Genomic DNA, 20,472 nt, shown 5'->3' with positions numbered 1-20,472 from the left:
CAGACCACACCAGAACCTTTTTCCAAGCTGATATGAGGACATAGATAATGTGTGTAACAATGGGTAATGTGGGTAAAATGAGTCAGATGTGCAAACAGCTGCTGGCCACCACGACCCACACATGCACACCTCTTCTAACTGAAAACAGGAGGTTAATATACAAAATTTAGTCAAAAGGACAAACATGTAGCTCATGTTTGGAAGGAGTTACACTGATCCAATTTAATTTTTTTATGAACTTAGGAGGCCCATGCACTCAGGTTGTAACTCTGAATACCACTTACAAAAGGCACTAGGTATCCCTGGAGAAATGAGGGCAGGAAATGCACAGATAAGCCTGCAACATCCTGTTAAACAAGAAAGTAAGCCTTCAAAAGACCACAATGGTCATGTCAGACACTTGGGAATGAACTCCAAAATGTTCCCACTGGTCCATGATGGTACAATTTGAATATTAATATGAATAATAGTTACAAAAGACTGAAACATAAACTTCATTTTAACTGATTAATATAAAAATCACTTGGTCACCTTTGGAGGACACATAAAACCAATTTGTTTTAAAAACTGACAAAGGGGGTGGAGGTGTAAACCCAGTAACAGAGCACATAATAGAGCACGTGCTTGGTATGTGCAAAGCACGGGTTCAATCACACACACACACATACACACACACACACACGCAATTCCAAAAGAAATATTTATTCTGCATTTCCTATATAAACTATCACCATTTTGCAAACTTCAGTGAATAAAGGATCTAGGCATTGGTCACTAATAGCTAAGATCACAAAAAGACAACTATCAAGAGCCATATCATCATCTGTGGAATCTTTCAATCTCCCCCCAAAATCAACCTGAATTTGATCAAGTCTATGAATCTCAGGACCAGCCTACAGGGTATCCAGGGGCCCAAGGAAAGGAGGGTGCAATGAGCAAAATCTAGAATGCTGGAAGCTGGACTGACAGCTCGTCTTCCACCCAGTAAGATAAATAAGTCAAGGGAAAATGAGGAAGAGAGGGTTCCTACAGTTAGACTCAATCGAGTGCGATCACTGAACTTTATTTCAAACCAGACTGAACTATAAAAATATGAGACAACCAGGGAGAAACTAGAGATTTGAACACAGACAGGTTCACCACAGCACTATGGTGGAGTTGGGCTTGTGGCTCAGTGATAGAGCGCTTGCCTACCATGTGTGAAGAACATGGTTCGATTCTCAGCACAGCATATAAATAATGAATAAAATATAAGTCTATCGACAGTTTAAAAAAAGAGCACTGTGGTTACATTTTTGAAGTTTTTCTGGCTATAGTTTTTTAAAGTTTTCATTTTAAAAATTTTATTGGGGCTGGAGATACAGCTCAGTTGGTAGAGTGCTGGGTTTAATCCCCTGCACTGCAAAACAAAAAAATTAAGAAACCATTTCAGAGGAAAACAATAAAATATCCAGTATTTGCTTCAAAATAAACAGTGGAAAGAAGCAGGCAAGGTACAAACAAAAAGCTATAATAACCGTTAAAGCTGGGTGAAGGGTACATGAGGCAGGTGTCACGACATTATTTTCTTTTTATGTTTATCTGATTTTTAAAATCAGTTTGTTTCATTGTGCCTATAAAAGGGTATAATCAACTACACCCTCAAATAAAAGGAAGACTAAGAACTGAATACCACCATTGGCAATGGAGGTCACTGGTGACAGAGAAAAGGTTTTTCAGTAACATGCTGGTTTTGGCAGCAAGTCTGGAATGAGTTCAAGAATAGGAGACACACACTAGAGATGACTTCAAGGAGGAAATGTAAAATGGGAAGCAGCCAGAGTTCTATGGAATTAAGAGAAACTTTTCCTTTTTGATCAATGGAGATAAAGAACTTTTTCTCCACTGAAAGGAATAAAATAAAATTTAAAAAGAAGGGGAATGATCAACCCAGAAAGTGAAGAGATAAAAGCAGGAGCATCTTGAGTAAGTAAGAACAGCTGGGATCCACCCCACAGGAGAGGTTGGTCTTGGCTGGATGCAGGGGACAGTTCATTTGTTTTAACAGGTTCAAAGCACAAGCAGAGATAGAAGCAAGCTGATAGACTTGCTGGTACATAATGAAGTTCTATTTTAATTGCTTCCACGTTCTTAACAAAACATAAGTGAAGGCCATGAGCAAGGTGTAAGGAAGTTAGCTGGAAGTGGCCAGAGGTTTAAAGAGATAAGCTATGCCATAATCATCTTGGAAAATGGTACATGAATTTACTAAGAAAACACAATAGACATGTCAGGCAGCACATCAAGGGATCATCTGAAATCTGTAATCAGAAACTTAAAGACCAATCAACATATTTTATGTTATTTTTTAAACCATGTTCTGTTGCTCTGATACAGGAATGGCCAAGGCCAAATATGATTTTAACTAGAGTTCTGATTTTTGTCATTAAAGTTATAATGGAGGGAGAAAGGGAAAGAAATTGAAGAATGAAGTGAGGTGAAAAATAAGCAGGGTAAAAAAGAACGTAATCATTCAAGGGGAGTATCTGGGTCCCATGATAGAATTTAAAGAATTGTTAGAATGGGAAAACCAGAAAACACAGCATAAAGACAGAAGGCGGTAGTCAAAGAACAGGATGCCTATAACTGGACTTGATAGCATTTATGATCAGTAATAATGACAAAGAGAAAGTGAAGACAATGATCTATTTTAAGTAAGGAGGTTATCAGACTAATTACTGATGTAAAACTCACTAAGAATGATATAAGAAATTGAAGGGGGACATAAAGTAATGCTAGAATCGCCACTAAAAACAGGCAGCTCAGGGATGACTGAAAGGGCACATACAGTGTAGTCTAGGGCATGTACTTCAAAGGAGTTGGACTTTACAGGGAGGAACAGTGGCTTAGAAGGGACAAGGACAAACAAGAAGAATATCCACCCCTTCTCTTGGGCCTGTGGGAAGTGGGACATGAAAGAAAAAACAGGTACTCAGAAGGGCTGCAAAGAAGCCCCAGGCTCAGGGGAGGTGCAGGTGTCAGGGAGGACTCACACTGAACAGGATCATCCAAATCCCAGCCTAAAGTTCACCTCCCGAAACATAAAGACTTCACTGCCTCTGATGTGATGAAAAAAATTTTTGTTTCACTCACACCTGATAACCCGGTTTTATTTAGCTACTTTGAAAGACAACATTATAAAATTTTAAGACTTTATTTACCTTCCTGTTGTAACTGAGCCAAGAAAAGTGCAAGGTATGTATCTGATATTAATTCTGGACCCGTCAAGAGAGAATTCAAGTTAAACCACTGGAAAAAAAAGTCAACATTTTAGTGTACATTATACATTATATGAAATAAAGAAGTTTCACATGTTAATAGATATAGCCCACTAGTAAGCTTGTCTAAACAATGGAAATATGCCAAACTGAGATTTTTTAAAAAGTAAATGAATAATTATGATTAAAAACTAAAATGGCATAGATTTATCACTACTAAATGCTTTTTAAAAGCAAAAGCAAGGACTAGGGATATAGCTCAGTTGGTAGAGTGCTTGCCTTGCAAGCACAAAGCCCTAGGTTCAATCCCCAGCACTGCAAAAGAATAAAATAAAATTAAATTAAAATTAAAATGAGGGCTAGGGTTGGGGCTCAGTGGTAGAGCGCTCACCTAGCATGCACAAGGCACTGGGTTCCATTATCAGTACCACATATAAATAAACGAATAAAAATAAAGGTTTGTCAACATCTAAAAAATATTTTAAAAAATAAGTAAATAAATAAAAAATGAAAAGGGGCTATAGCTGGGTGGTAGAGTGCACCTGCATTCAATCCCCAGTACAGGAAAACACAATAAACAAAACAACTTCAAGTCATAAACTTAAACCACCCCCCAAACAGAAACTGATAATACTTTATAATGTATTTGCTGATAATTATGGCTAAATCTTTTTTTCAAAGCATCAATAACTAATCATATCATACTAGTGTGGAAAAAATATGACAATCACACCAAATTTTCCCTCTACTGACAATTTTGGTGAAAGAACCCAATTGTGAGAAAGTCAGACATTCCAAGAAGAGAATTTATAATCACTAATTCACTTCACTTCAAAACACTTATCACATGTAATTAACAGGACTGGTAACTCCTTTTAAGAGTACTACCTTCAATCACAGGATACAAAGTTTCAAAGTTATTGTCAATATTATGGACAGTTACTAGATTTTGACAATCCTTTTTTTTTTTGGTGGTGGTGCTAGGGATTAGAACCCAGAGCCTATACATGCAAGGCAAGCACTCTACCAACTGAGCTATATCCCCAGCCCTTGACAATCCTGATGGTACTTTTTTCCAGTCTTCTCTTTCATTATATAGGTACCTCAGACAAAATCCATAGTGAAAAATATATATAAATTTTAAACAAAAATATAAATCAGAACCAAAGATAACATACCAAAATTTGACAGCTATACTGGTCAAAGGTAAATTAGTTCAAAATGTGAAAATTCTATTTTGAAGAGCTAAACTTCAAAATAATAATGAAAGTTTCTCTGCAAATCAATATACAAAGGAACCTGTATAATCCATGTCTTCAAACCTTAAAAACCCAGTGGTTATACAGAAAAAAAAAAGTGAAATATCTAATTCTTGACCATGATTTTCTGAAGATAGGGAATGGGGTTGTAAGCTCGGGGTAAAGTGCTTGCCTAGCATGCACAAGGCTCTCAGTTCAAACCCAGTGCTGCAAGAAAAAAATAAACAAAAACTTCTGAAGGTATAATCAAACCCAGAGTTAAATCATCTTGGCAGCCTCCTGCTTGGTTTCTCCCAGAGTGGCCTCCCTCTGGGTGACCTGTACTGAGTCTCTACGTATCTTTACTCCCTCTCTGCTCCTCAGAGAGGACCTTAGTAACTTTTTTCAGGAGGGTGAAGGGACTGAATCCAGAGCCTTGCCTTCTTGCACTGTCACTGACCTACAGCCCCAGGTAAGGGAAAGCTGCTTTAAGGTGGCCAACCTAAAAGATGACAGCTGGGTATTGTTTCTGAATTATCTTTTTTTTTTTTTTTTTAATATTTTTTTAGTTGCAGACAGGCACAATATCTTTATTTTTATGTGGTGCTGAGGATCAAACCCAGTGCTTCACACATACGAGGCAAGAGCTCTACCACTGAGCTACAGCCCCAGCCCCCTGAGTTATCTTTTATTGATTTAACTTTTATTTTATTTTTATGTGGTGCTGAGGATTGAACCCAGGGCCTCACATGAGCAAGGTGAGCACACTGCCAATGAGCCACAACCACAGCCCTATTGATTTCACTTAATGCACTCTTTCTTCACTTTTGTTTTTTCACTCATTTTATTCTCTTAAGCAGCTTTACTGAGGCATAACTGACGAGCAATAAATTGCACATACTTAAAAAGCTTACAATTTCAAAGTTTTAACATGTGTCTGTTCATGAAACCATCAAGACAACCAAGGGAGTAAACGCATTCGCCACAGTGGGTTTCCTTGCCCCTCTGCCTCTCCCTGCTTCCCTCCTTCCTCATCCCCACACCACATCACTGGTCAATATGCTTTCTGTCACTATAGCTTAGTTCCCATTTTTCTGGACTTTTTTTTGTGGGGCAGGGGGTAGCAGGGATTGAACTCAGGGACATTCAACCACTGAGCCATATCCCCAGCCTTATTGTGTATTTTATTTAGAGACAGGGTCTCATTGAATTGCTTAGCGACTTGCTTTTGCTGAGGTTTGCTTTGAACTCATGATCCTCCTGCCTCAGCCTCCCAAGCTGCTGGGATTACAGGCATGGGCTATCGCATCCAGCTGGACTTTCTTATAAATGGAACCACAAAAAATAGTGTTTTGTGTCTGGCTTCTTTCAGCATAATATTCTGAAAGCCATACAAGTTGCTGAATGTATTATAAGTTCATTCTTTTTTATTGTACAATTTGGTTTTCAATAACCCTCTATCAAAGATTCAAAATTCTACTAAAAAAAGACTTTAAGGGGCTGGGGAGATAGCTCAGTCAGTAGAGTGCTTGCCTTATAAGCACAAGGCCCTGGGTTCGATCCCCAGCACCCAAAAAAAAAAAAAAAAAAAAAAAAAGGACTTTATATATATTAGAAGGCATTTTGGAATCCTTTAAATAATCTTGATACACGGAAGCAAACTTGATAGCATGCTTTTATTCCTGGTTGACATGGTATCAGGCTTTGTGGCAGTACTAGGCTAAATCCAAATCTATAAATGTGATAGGCAACTGGCAGAACACATTCACCACAAAAAACCCTACTGAAAAGTAACATCTGTACTATCTTAAATATAAAATTTTTATTATGATAAATTATATATGGTTGTCACAAAGACGTCTATAAAAGAAACTCAAATTATCTCTTAAAATGGCAAATACCTATCTATGGAGATTGGATCCACTGAATAGAGAGGCTGAGGATACAGCTGAGTGGCAGAGCACTTGCCTATCAGCCAGGAGGCCATGGGTTCAAGCCCCAGCACTGCCAAACAAAGAAAAAGACTGAACCAATGCCATATCTACATTTATGGTCAGTTTCATTTGAAAGGTACCGATCCTTACGTTTTAGTGTCAAATAGAGTGAAGAATGAAAAAGACAAGAAAAAAGCAGAAATATTACCTGTTTTCCTAATTTTCTAACTGTAAACCAGTGCTCTTTATAATTGCATATAAATGATTTTTCATTTCTAGAAAAGAAAAAATACATATTAAATTGAAATAGTAAGAGCCTGTATTCATAAAATTTGTGATAATTTAAGATGTTTAGAGTTAAATATCATTGATTTTTTTTAAAAAGTCACACAATTGTATGAACCTCTGTGCAGCAGCTTAGTGATGCTGTGCCAAAATGACAGCCTTCTGCACCACTCAGGTCAGCTGTGTGCCGATACGAAGACCGGGGTACAGGAAACTTAGAGGGCAGATACTCATGGACATCAAAAAGATGAAATAGGGGAAGTCTATGGGAATGAAACAGGGATAACCAAAACATTCAAAATGTATTTTTCTTCATTAACAAATTACAATTTTAAAAATAAAATTTAGGATAAAGAGATGCAAGAAAAACAAAAAAAGAAGATAATCTTACATAGGATCAATCCTCAGCCTCTGATACTCTGGACTGTTGAACAGGATTAGTTCTAAACCCCAAACTTTCAAGGCATTACTTATAACCTGTTTAAAAAACAAAAAAATAGCAACTTTCAAAATGAAGTAGCATAGTCATATTAGTTATGCAAATAATTCCACTTCATATGTACATTTTTCTAAAAGGCTATGGTTTTTTTATAAAAGTACATGTGCATAGAGACATCACTAAATTCACAACACACACACACACACACACACACACACTTTTTTTTCTTAAAGAGTTCCTAGATGTTCCAGAGAATACATAATTCCTACATGCAACTGCCTCAAAAATTGAGATGTGTATTCCAGTCTGTCAATGCTGTTCTTAAAACTAGTTCACTACATATATCTGATAATGGGGCTGCTGCGGGCACTGCACTAGGAAAGTTACATCTGCCTCACCACCTGCATTGTCAGTAATCACACGTCTATTAAAATAAGTTCTTCTTGGGGATTTAGACTGCGAGTTTCATAGTTTTTAGATCCCCAAAGTAGTGAGTTTGTCATTTGTAGAACAAAATGCAAACCTGATTATTTCTAACTGTCTGAGAAAAAGAGGGAAAATTCACTCTCTGCCTTTCAAGGTGGCTAATAAAGAAGCGAGTCATCCAGGTAACAGCACAAACAGGAAGTGACTGCAACACAGTGGGCAGATGAACCCTAATCCAGCTGCAGTGGCCCTCACCACTAAAAGTGACACAGTGAAGAACCGTGTGGAAAGGTGGCCAAATGAGGCGCATCCAGAGAGGGTAGCACAGTGGAATGGAAACAAAGAAATCTGCAGAAGCAAGTTCCCAGGAGAAAATGGAGCCTCATACTACCAGCAACAGGACACATCCACAGACAAAAGAATCTCAAATGTGCATAAACAACCACAGGGCTGGGGATGTACCTTAGTGGACAGCATGTGCACTTAGCATGTAAGTAAATAAATGGAGCAATTAAAAAAAAAAATAGATCAAAAGCTACAGACCATAAAGCGATAAGGTTAATTTAAAGGGAAGGTAAGAAGGTATTGCATTTTTTCAAACTGACCCAAGAGACAGTAAATCTAAAAGATTGTGACTTATTAGAATTAAGGTACACAAATACAAAATAAGTAATCTCTCTCAAAAAGTGACTATTATGGAGGTCAAGGGTTGAATGCTTTCTCCCATATGTGGAAACTATAAAGGAAAAAGGAAAAGAATGGTGGAGTAGATCTTCTAAAAATCAAAGGAAGATTGGGCTGGAGTTATAGCTCAGTGGTAGAGCGCTTGCCTCGCATGTGGAAGGCAATGGGTTTGATCCTCAGCACCACATAAAAATAAAGGTATTGTGTCTGGATACAACTTAAACATTTTTTAAAAAAGATACTGATAATTAAAAAAAATCAAGGGGAGATCAGTAGAGGTAAGGGACAGAAGGGTGGAAGGGAGAGAGGGAGGGAGAAATGATGGGGAGTGATCTTGGCCAAATTATAATGTTATATTGTATGCATGTACAAATATGTAATAACAAATTCCATCAATATGAATAATAATGCATGAACAAAAAACGTGGAAAGAAAAAACAGTGATTATTATACACCCCACTCTAAAATGAAGATTCTGTAATCTTTGTGTTCATATTTATCTATATAAAAATCTAGTATTCTGTGGATAATCTATTGGAGGGATTTCTGAAGGTCCTCCCATCACATGTAAAAGGCTGTGAAAAGATCCTCCACATCAGCCATTAACTGAGTTTAAAGAGTGCCTAGGATACAGCACTTTGTATGTGCTTGCAACTGCTTACCTGAATAGAAAAAAAGCCACTGTCATCCATGTTTCCAGAAGGCTGCTGTTCATTTTTATGGGTAGTTGAAGGGGGAGGGGGGAGGGAAAAAACCGTCATTAGTGTGCATAATTTAAAATAACACATGCATTACCATTTACAAAGTCAAGAGTGAGTTATAATTAGCAAGTCAGATTCCTACAGGAAGAAAGGCTTGTCCTCTTCTCAACAGTACCCACATGTTTAAAAAATGTGACTTAGTGAATTTAAAATCAGTACCTGTAAAAATGTGCGATAGTCTTCACTAGTAACTCCTCCTTCTGCCATTCTCATTCTTTCTTCTTCATCCAGCTGATGTGCAATGGAGGATAATTCCACAGGGCTAAAATATTCTCCTTGCAATAGATTATTCAGGCAATGCTGAGCACAAAGTGAGCCTTCTTGCTAAAATTTCCAGAAGAAAAAATTCAAATGTGATTTATTAAGTGGATCTGTATAGTTTCTTCTTTTTCTTCTTCTCCCCACTTCCCAGTACTGTGGATTGAACACTGAGCTACATCCCCAGCCCTTGTTTAAAAAATGTCTTATTTTCAGACAGGATCTTGTTAAGTAGCTGAGGCTGTCCTCAAACTTGCAATCTGCTAGCCTCCCAAGTTGCTGGGATCACAGGTGTGTACCACAATGCCAGCTAAATTTGCAGTGTCTTCTGCAAAATTTAAACAATAACTTTTAATTTTTTTTTAAGTTGTCAATGGATCTTTATTTTACTTATTTATATGTGGTGCTTAGAATCAAACCCAGTGCCTCACACATGCTAGGCAAGCACTCTGCCACTGAGACCCCCAGCCCTCTAATCATTAACTTTTTTTTTTTTTTGCAGTCCTGGGATTGAACCCAGGGCCTTGTGCTTACGAGGCAAGCACACTACCAACTGAGCTATATCCCCAGCCCCTCATTAACTTTTTAATATAGTTGAACCAAACCTCCTAATTTAGCCAAACCTAATTGATATATGTATTATTTATCAACATTTATTTTACAGTTTTACCATTAATAAAACTATAATTATTTAGTTATATGATCAAAAACTTGAGTTTAGTAAATAAACATCATCTATCAAATCTCATATTTTACCAAAATCTACTCTCTAAAAACATTTAGAATATCTAATTTTCAGTACTTAAATTCACCTTTGGAGATTACATAGCAAATGATGAATGCTGAAAGGGAGCTGTAATCACTAGAACATTTATAATTTTAATCTCTACTGGATCTAAATGCTTGTCCTTGAATTTCAGATTTCAAGAATTGGTAAAGGGGCTGGGGATATACCTCAGTTGGTTGAGTGCTTGCCTTGCAAGCATAAGGCCCTGGGTTCAAATCCCCAGCACCGCAAAAAAAAAAAAAGAATTGGTAAAGGTGTGGGCTGGGGTTGTGGCTCTGTGGCAGAGCGCTTGCCTACCATGTGTGAGGCACTGGGTTCAATTCTCAGCACCACATATAAATAAATTAAATAAAGGTCCATTGACAACTAAAAAATATTTTTTAAAAATTGATAAAGGTGAGAAAAATTCTGTACCATGTTAAGCTTGTAGCATTAGAACTGAGGTTTTCTTCAGGAAATACTGCAAATGATGTACACAATTATGGAGAGTGCAATGAGCAGAACTGTCCCACAATGACCCTGAAAGTGCACTCCTAGACAAGCCAGCAAGGACAACATCCAAGCCAGGAAAAGAATGGAGACTTGTAGGGGGATAAGACTTAGGTTTGCCTCTCCATGTGACAATGGCAGATGGGAGAACATTTTCTGCTGCTACCTCTGGTCTCCTGAACTGTCTTTCCCCAAGAAGGTCTACTCCTTAAGTCAGGCAGTCTGACATGCAATTTTTCTGAACTACATTACATGGTAGATGGTGACCTCAAAGAGCACCTCTTAGGGCTGGGGACTTAGCTCAGTTGGTAGAGTGTTTGCCTAGCAAGCACAAGACCCTGGGTTCAATCCCCAGCACTGCAAAAAAAAAAACAACACAAAAAACAAACAAACAAAAAAAAACCTCTTTGCAAGACACAAAATTGTCCTGATGGATACATTTTGTAAGAACAAAAATGTAGTTGCTGAAAAAGATACAGGGTATACATATGAACAGAGCAGAAAGGCAGCACTGAGGCATCTAAGATGGGACTGCAATCAGTTTATCTTCATAGTCTGATAAGGGTGAGTGAGTTGGAGCAGAGAGGTGACTCTCAAGTCACAGGCACAATGGTGACAGACTTCTTTGTATCTACCTCTTTTTTCCTTCTACTGTGTCTCTGCTGCCATAGATCAAGTCCCACCAAATAATGTAGTGTGAAGTGAAGGGACACGCAGATGTTCTATTTCTACTGGGGGACAGAGGTAAAAAAGGACAAATAAGCATCTCACGAGAAGAGAGCCAGATGGTTAAAAATGCACAAAAGGGTCCTTTTTGATGACTTCAGTGGTCATCAGGGAAAAACATACTGAAATCACAGCATGTTACTACTACCCACTTTCCCAAACAGCTACAGTGGAGGAGAGGTTACAGACACAAAATCTGTCACAAGCTAAGGGGAGTGTAAATTAGTATAACCACTTTGGAAAACTCTTTAGAGTATGTGCTAAAGTTTAAATATCTATACCCTGGGACTAGCATTTCTGATACTAGCTACTTTACAAACACGTTCTTCAAAAGCATGTAAAGAGTGTTCATAAAGCACTATTTGTAATGGTTCCCAAACTGGAACCATTACAGTTATCTGAATGGATAACTGACATGAAAGAATAAATCATGTTAAATTCCAAAGAAATACTCTATAACAATGAGAATGAATTAATTATAACTAACTATAACAATATGGATAAATTTCTCATACAATTTTTTTAAAAATGGAAAACTGAGGGCTAGGACTGTGGCTCCGTGGCACAGCATTTGCCTAGCATGTGTGAGGCACTGGGTTTGATCCTTAGCACCACATAAAAACATAAAAATAAAGGCATTCTGTCCATACACAACTATGAAATAAAATTTATTAAAAAAAGAAAAAGAAAATCGGGCTGGGGTATAGCTCAGTGGTACAGCACTTGCCTAGCATGTGCAAGGTCCTGGGTTTGATACCCAGCACTGCAAAAACCAAACCAAACCACACCAAACCAAACCCAGATACAGAAAAGAGTACACGCTGTATGACTCCATTTACAAAAGCTCAAAACAGGCAAAACTTATTGATTGTAACTAGAATTGGTGGGAGAGAGCGTGACGGTGGAGAAAGAGTTAGTACTTGGAAAAGAGGCCTTCAGGATGTAGGTACATCTCCTCTACTTACCCACGTGTTGTTTACATGTGTGTTCATGTTGTAAGGGTTCAATGGGCTGTACTCATGACTTGTGTGTTCTTACACCTGTTAACAAGAGCTACCTAATATGGTAACCAGACACTGGATCTTCTGGGTATTTTTTGATGCTGTTGTTTGTTTCAATCCCCAGGTGATGCCTTGTGCATGCAAGGTGAGCACTCTACCAACTGAACTATATCCCCAGTCCGACACAGGATCTTCTGGAAACGGGTAAATGCAAATTTTCTGTGCTGCTCTTAGGATACATGCCTCAAGTTGGGGTTCACATATTATGATCACCATATTTAATATATCAAAACAGTGACATCCAGATGGTTAATAAAACATCTATTAAAACATAGCTTTCAATTATAAAAATTAAGCACTTAATTATAAAATTAAGAACTTTTAAAATGAAAGACTGTCCAAGTAAAACTATAATGCTGTAGGAAATATCAAGCTCTGTATTTGTAATACAATTTAATGGAAGAACATTTTTTTTTTCCTTTTGACTACTGGAGCTTGAACCCAGGGCCTTGTGTATGCTCCACCACTGAGCTACATCCCCACCCCTTTTTATTATTTGAGACAGGGTCTCTCTAAGTTGCCTAGGCTGGTCTTGAACTTGTGATCCTGAGTCTCCCCAGCATCTGGGATTACAGGTGTGCTCCACTACACCTGGCTTATTCAGTCCAAATTTAAGAATCACTTTGTCACAATATAGATTAAATTCTACATGGGGGGAGAAAAAGCATATTAATGACCCTACCTGAAATCATACACTTTCCTACTCTGCCTCCACCTTCGAACTACCCCTGGCTACCTCTTTCTAATCAAGTATTTACCCAAGCAGAACAGAAGCTCATTTTTCTATTTAATGTTCAGTGTATTGAAATTCTGTGATTTTCAGGCCCAGATTTTATTGTGTTGGGCTCCAGGATGAACAAACTGCACCTCTGAGTCTACCAAGATATTTTCTAATACCATGAAAGGAAACTGCAACCAAATCACTACCCTCAGTCTTGAGGACCAATCTGAAACAAGTTCAAATCCCCAGAGACACCATTAGCTACTACAGAAACCAGGAACAACCCTAAGGGTGCTCTGAGGAATGGGCTAGCAGAGGCATGCAATCTCTAGTTTGCCAAGGGACAAACGGGTTGGAATGGGCGAGGTCACCGTCCTTCAAGTCAGAGTCACTATGGTGAGAGACCTCCTGGTGTTCTCCCTCCTCGGTGTTTTTGCTGTGTCAGTGCTGGGGACTGAACCCAAGGCTTCAAGCATACTAGGTCGCTCTACCACTGAGCTACACTCTCCCAGTTCTCTCCCATCCCTTAGCATGAGGTCCAGAAAGCACAGGGATCTGAGCAAAAGCAGTGGCTAGTACTTCTGTCAGACTCCCAGATAGCTTCTAAGAACTACTGCCTCTGAAGTAGGCGCTTTGTACCCTTATGTTATAGAAGGGACTGGAGCACAATAGTAAGTACCTTGTCCAGGATCATCCAGGCACCATCTGGCAGAGCTGGGGTTCAAACCCAGGTAGGAGTTTCAAAGTCTGGGCTATTACCACTTTCTCAAGCTACTTACTTGGAATTTGGCTTTTTCTCAGTCCTAAATATCCTAAAGACAGCTAAGAGTCAGCAAGCACAGAAGGGCATAATGGATGTCACAAAGTCAACGTTCAGCATCTTTTCATGGTTCTCATTCCCATTTCATACTACATTAAAAGTACCAATTCAGATGACACAGTGACTACACCAAGAGCAGCTGGCAACATAAGTGGTAACAAAAATGATAGAAGGCATCTAGCCAGGTGTGGTGGCACAACCCTGTAATCCCAGCTGCTCAGGAGGCTGAGGCAGAAGGATCATGAGAGCACCCAGCCTCAGCAACTCAGCAAGACCCTGTCTCTAATAAAATATAAAAAAGGGCTAGGGATGTGGCAAGGTGGTTAAGTGCCCCTACAGGGCGGGGTGGGGGTAGGGGTGGGAGAGACAGAAAGCAAGCGCCAGAGAAAGAACTAAAAAACCCACAAAACCAGCAGTTATTGGTCTTTTAGTATAGGGTTTAAGTTAAGGTTTGGCAAATTTTAGCTTTGGGGCCAAATTCAACCTGCTCCAGCAGCTAAGAATAGTTCTTATGGGCTGGGGAGATAGCTCAGCTGGTAGAGCGCTTGCCTTGCAAGCGCAAGGCCCTGAGTTTGATCCCCAGTACTGCAAAAAAAAAAGAATAGTTCTTATATTTTTAGACAGTTGGGAAACACACACACACACACACACACACACTCTCTCTCTCTCTCTCTCTCTCTCTCTATATATATATATAAAATGGAAGCTGGGCATGGTGAAATACTCTTGTAATCCCAGTGGCTCAGGAGCCCAAGGCAGGAGGATCTCAAGTTTGAAGTCAGCCTCAGCAACTTAGTGAGACCCTGTCTTTGAATAGAGTACAAAAATAAGGGGTTAAGTGCCCCTAGGTTCAATCCCTGGTATAAAATGTGTGTGTGTGTGAGAGAGTGTGTGTGAGAGAGTGTGTGAGAGAGAGATAGAGACATATATGGTCAGCAAAACTTTAACTACAGAGAAGTTTAAATAGCACTGCATACATCTTAGATGCTCAAGGATCTGTTTTTTGCTTGTTTGTTTTGCTAGTTTTTGAGATAGGGGTCTCCCTATGTGCCTCCGCTGGCCTCAAAAGACCCTTCTGTCTCAGCCTCCAGAGTAGGTGGGACTACAAGGCACATATCACTGTGTCCAGCTAAGGAACTCTCTCGATCCGTTCAAATATCTATTATCTCAGCCAGCAGAGATCTATCAGTGAACATCGGCTTTCACATTCTAACTTAGTAAGGGTACTCAATGTGGAAAACAGGAAAACCAAAGTTCCAGGAAGACAGGTTGCAAGACTCTCTGCAGGTAGAGATCCCTACCTACACTGCTTTTTTTTTTTTTGTTTCCTTTTTCTTTTTCAGAGCCAAAGTTGGGTCTCTGGCTTGAGGGTTAAAAATGTGTTGTGGAAGGGAAGAGAATACTCTGAAAAATGGTACTTTAAGCTCAAACATTCTCAGAATGGACTGAGTACCTGATTAACAATGGCCCAATGGTTACAGGTACATTCTCTTGAAATATGACAGAACTTTAATTTGTTAAGAGTCTTTACTTGCTAGGGACATGTAAATTGATGATAAAGATAAATGTATTCCTAAAGTGATTTGTTTTTGGTACCAGTGATTGAACCCAGGGACACTTAACAACCGAGCCACATCCCCAACCCTCTTTTATATTTTATGTGAGACAGGGCCTCGCTGAGTTGGAACTTGCAATCCTCTTGCCTCAGCCTCCCCAGTTGAGTTGCTGGGATTACAAGCATGTGCTACCACGCCCAGCAGAAAGTGTTTTTAAGTCTATACACATGCTGAAAACTCAGATGACCTCTTTTGGGTGTGTGATTGTCATCAGGCTAGTGTTCAACAACTTTTTTTTATTTTCCCTGCAGTGCTGGGATGCAGGGCCTCCCATTCCCACATGCTAGGTGAGCACTCTACCTCGGAGCTACATTCCCAGCCCTTTTTAAAAAATTTTATTTTGAGGGCTGGGTTGTGGCTCAGTGCTAATGCGCTTGCCCAGCAAGTGTGAGACACTGGGTTCAATTCTCTGCACCGCATGCATATAAATAAAGAAAATAAAGGTCCATCGACAACTAAAAAATATATTTTTTAAAAAAGTCTCCTGTCTAAAAAGAAAAAAATATTTTGAGACAGGGTCTCACTAAACTGCCTCATTGGCCTCAAACTTTCCATCCTCCTGCCTCAGCCTCTTAAGTAGCTGGATTACAGGCACGCAGGCTCATCAAGGTTCTTTTGATTCCATGGTTCAGTCCTTCCTGAAATCAATCCAAATGAAGTAACAATATTATTAAAAACACATCATGTAGGGGCAGGGATATAGCTCAGTTGGTAGAGTGCTTGCCTTGCAAGCACAAGGCCTTGGGTTCAAATCCCCAGCACCACACACAGACACAAAAAATACATCAATGTGAGCTGCATGAGGTGGCACACCAGCTTGAAAGGATGAGGCAGGCAGGAGGATTGCTAAGTTCGAGGTTAGCCTCAATATCTTAGGAAGGCCCTAAGTAACTTAGTGAGACCCTGTCTTAAAAAATAATAAATAAAAAGGGTTGGGGATGTAGCTATGTGGCAAAAGTGCCTCTGGGTTCAATCCTCACTACCTCCAAACAAACAAACAAACATATTATGAGTCTCACCAAGCAGAAAATGTCCAAAGTCACTGATGTTGAAACATGTTGTTCTATGCCAAAGCCTTTGAAAGTTAATTATAAAAATATGTACATGCAAGAGCACCATGGCACACACATATAAATCCAGGCTAAGGCAGGAGGACTGCATGTTGCAAGTCAATCTGGACAATTAAGTGAGACCACATCTCAAAAATAATAAGAAGGGCTGGGATGTAGTTCAGTGATGGAATACTCCTGGGATCAAAAACACACAGACACACACAACATGCATGGTTCTCAATCTACTACTAAATCTTTCTTGCCCAAAACTAATAAATCACTCCAACCAAGTCAAAAGATTAGTGCTAACTGTAGTGCTGAGTCCTTCCATCCCCACACATAAAAATCGGTCTGTTCCAGTTTCAAAACATTCTTAAATATTTTCTAAAAATTCTGAAACATTTTCTTTTCTTTTTTTTTCTTGCGGTACTGGGGCTCGAACCCAGGGCCTCGTGCTTGCAAGGCAGGCACTCTAACAACTGAGCTATCTCCCTGGCCCTGAAATATTTTCTAAAAAGCACTGTATTTAACAATTTACCACTACAGATTTATGCCATGTTTTTTCTCCTTTGCTTTGACAGTCGTGCATGTATGTGTGAATTTTTACATGTCTTGGATGAATGATCACTAACAGGTACTTAATAAAACAAAAAACCCTTTGCTCCTACTAAATAATAGCCTCATTAGCAGTCCTTTCCAAACATGAAACTATTATGAAACAAGATATCATATGCCAAAATTGTCCAGAGGAAGGTTTCGCTTACACCCAAATAGATTGATAATTGTATATGAGAAAAGATCAGTTTCTCAGGATGCCACAGACAATATCTTCAAGTGTATGGCCACTGGAGAATGAAGGCGAGAACAAGGCTAGGCAGATCACAACAAAATTATTCCAGTTCACACCTAATACCTAAAACCAAAGCTGGTCTCCCGATCCGGAAAGATGGAACACCAAAAGAAACCAAGCCCAAACATTCCGTAATAAAAACTCTTGTGACGACTTCCCTACTGCACTTCCTAAGTGTCAGGCCCTACAATGGGCGAGCCGAGGTCCCCGCCCTCGGAAGGCTCACGAACCTGGTGCAGGACACGAATTAGACCCCGAAGATCTAAGTGCATGGGGGAGGATTCCATTGTAGAACCGAAGAGCCCAGGGAAGGGAAAGTTCATTCTGCCAAGGGTGGGCTGGTGGAGTTGGAAAGGGTCCAGCGAGGTGACTAGCCAGACCCCAGGAGAGCTGGGGGAGACAAGGAATCTTCCAAAAAGGCTACGGAAAGTGGCGGAGAATCACGAAAGCCAGCCCGCCCGGCGGCGCCCGCGGCCCGGCCCGGCCCTCGTTCTCTCCCGGCTCCCCGAGCGGGTGCCGCAGGGGCGCAGGGTGCCGTGGGGGCGTGGGGGACGCTCCCCAACCCGGGCCGAGCAGGCAGGCGGCAACCCTCGTCCGGCAAGGTCGGGATCGGGTGCCGTGGGCCCCACCCAGCTTTCCGGCAGACCGTGAAACCGCACCCCACGACCGCCACCGCGCCGCGAGTAGGTTCCCACCGAACGCGGACACTCACTTTCTCGTGGAAGATGGACTCCATGTTTATTTGTCTGGAGCCAACGGCCCCCGCGCCGAACCAGCCCCCTCCAGCTCCGCCCCCGACCCCACCCCTCCGTCCGCCCCGCCCCCGGTCCTGGCCACGTGCCTCGGGCAGACCAATCACCCCCGAGGATGAGAGTCACGTGGAACGAAGAACTAGTGATATCCCGGGCGGCAAACGCCCGAGACACGTGACCTTGGTAGCGCACTCGGATCTCTTGCGATCTGAGGGTGCTGCAGCGCCACCTGCAGTATGGAGGATCTTCTGCGCCTCCCACCGATTGCTATGAATTTGGTTTCTAGGGGTCTACATGAGGACCACCAGCAGGATTCTATGTTCCTTTTGTTTTCCGCCTTACTTTGCACTTTCTACTTATAATATTTGCATGTAATTAATATTTTCTTCCTCCTCCCTTACTGAAATCCTTATTAAAGCATCATCACTTCCCCCAATACTTAGCACCAGTGTAAAATAATGCTTCGTATTTACTAAGCTTACTACAAAGTAGGCGTCCTACCAAGTGCTTTGCATATTTAGTACAGCATACATTGATGTGGGTGTTGTTGTTATTCCTCAAATACACGTGAGGAAATAGGCATGGAGAGGTTAAGAAGGCATAATGTCCAAAGTTAAATAGTTTGGAAGGAAAAGGAAACACAGGCGAGCAACTCAGAGATCAGGCAAAGAGATTCACATGCAGGAAGTTTTATTTGTTAGTTAGTACTCAAAAAGGTGAGAGAAGGCAGGGAAAATCTAACTCTGGGGTTATTTTATAGGGCTGTTTTCCGTAGGCTTGCATGAGCTGTCCATGGGAAGCTTTGCGGTGGGTCATTCCTATGAGTTGCCTGTGTGAAGCCTTGCAGTTTAGCTATTCCTAGTAACTGCTTGTGTCCAGCCTTGCTGTGGGCAGTTAGAAGGACAAAGAGTTATTTTAGTTAGGTTGGTTAAGTGGTGAGGGAAACAGGAGCTATCTGCTAACTTTTGTTTCTCTGCAAGCAACTCTTTTAGGGCAGGGAAGTAAAGCTTATTTTATAAAATGACAGTAAGGGTTTAATATGGTTACAGAGATGTCAAGCTTTAGATCTAATCAGTTGCCTTGCCAGGATGAAAATCTAGGCATCTTGTTACCTGGGTGGGTGTTCTGACCCTGAAGAGGATGCGTTAATTGGTGGAAATGTAACAGTGCCCCACTTTATGCTTTGAAAATAGCCCTTGCTGCTCTGCAACTAATTTTTTAAATGAACATGTTTCTTTTTCTTCCTCTCTCCCTACCCTTCCTTAATCTCTCCCCCTCCCTAATCTCAGGGGAAACAATTACCTTTCTTCCCGATTTTAAGCAGATTCATCTGTCCTTAAGTACACACCCACTTTAGGAATGAAGTAATTCAAACTTTGGGGATGGTACCAGAAAATCTCAGAAATGACCGTCTTTCAAATTAACAAGTGAATTACAACTCCAACAGAGCAGTGGAATGTAACCTTTGAATCACTTCTCTAAAAGCCCTCCGTTCCTGCTGATGGGCAGAAGAATCATAGACTCTGGGACCTGAGTCCCCTGTGTTTCTCCCTTGCTATCAAAGCAATAAACCTTTTTCCTTTTTCTCAAAACCGTGTCCTTGTTATTGGATTGGCATCAGGGATAAGGGCTGAGCTTTGGGTAATAGAAATTAAAAGTTCAGTGAAGCGTGGGGGAGGGAAAGGGGGCAGGTGATGATGCTTACAGGGTAAGGTAGCTGCAGACCTTTCACCATGAAACCAAATTAGTGTATATTCTGTGTGTGTGTGTGTGTGTGTGTGTGTGTGTGTGTGTGTTTTACTGGAGATTGAACCTAGGGGTGCTCTACCACTGAACTCTGTATAGCCCCAGCCCTTTTTATTTTTTGAGATGGGGTCTCCTTACATTGTCTAGAACTTGGCAATCCTTTTGCCTCAGCCTCCTGAGTATCTGGAATTACAGGCATGTGCCACTATACGCAGGCTCAACTGCTGGGTTTCTACCTTAGGTAGCACTTGGCAGGAGTGTTATTTATGGAGATCACCGGAGGCAGAGCACCAACTCGGGTAAAGAAGATAAAGATTTCAATTTGGAGATAAGAAATTTAAAGATCTATGAGACACTCAAGTAGTACGTTTGTTGAGTAGTGGTTAGATATCACGTCTGCAGCTCAGGATGCTAGTTTGTGCTGTAAGATGAAGAGTTGTTGATAGAAAACAGATCACTGAAACCTTAAGAGTGAATAATATCATCCTAGACAAAAGAAGAGATTGAAAAGAGGATTTAGAGTTGAACCCTAGGGTAGAGAAGTAATAACAGTCTAGAGGATCTTCTGCA

The 20,472-nt window shown here is 40.4% G+C and overlaps 1 protein-coding gene across 3 annotated transcripts in view; it reads right to left on the bottom strand.

Moving 5' to 3' along the window:
* Positions 1-18,191, bottom strand: part of ATXN3 (ataxin 3) — a 38,632-nt gene extending 20,441 nt beyond the window's left edge. For 2 of the 3 annotated variants that reach the window (XM_079127641.1, XM_079127640.1), the window contains exons 1-6: positions 18,117-18,191; positions 9,184-9,348; positions 8,926-8,970; positions 7,106-7,191; positions 6,638-6,704; positions 3,201-3,288 (exon numbers count right to left, since the gene is read on the bottom strand). In XM_079127641.1, coding sequence (XP_078983767.1) covers positions 3,201-3,288; positions 6,638-6,704; positions 7,106-7,191; positions 8,926-8,970; positions 9,184-9,348; positions 18,117-18,140 — 475 coding nt within the window. In that variant the 5' untranslated portion in view covers positions 18,141-18,191. The remainder of the gene's footprint in view (positions 1-3,200; positions 3,289-6,637; positions 6,705-7,105; positions 7,192-8,925; positions 8,971-9,183; positions 9,349-18,116) is intronic. The other variant, XM_079127642.1, reaches the window with a different exon arrangement.
* Between the last annotated feature and the right edge of the window lie 2,281 nt (positions 18,192-20,472).

The sequence above is a fragment of the Sciurus vulgaris genome (genome assembly GCF_902686455.1).
Source record: "Sciurus vulgaris genome assembly, chromosome: 2".
Classification (NCBI taxonomy): domain Eukaryota; kingdom Metazoa; phylum Chordata; class Mammalia; order Rodentia; family Sciuridae; genus Sciurus; species Sciurus vulgaris.
Note: the sequence above shows the minus strand (reverse complement) of the source record. Positions and strands in the feature narration are given on the sequence as shown.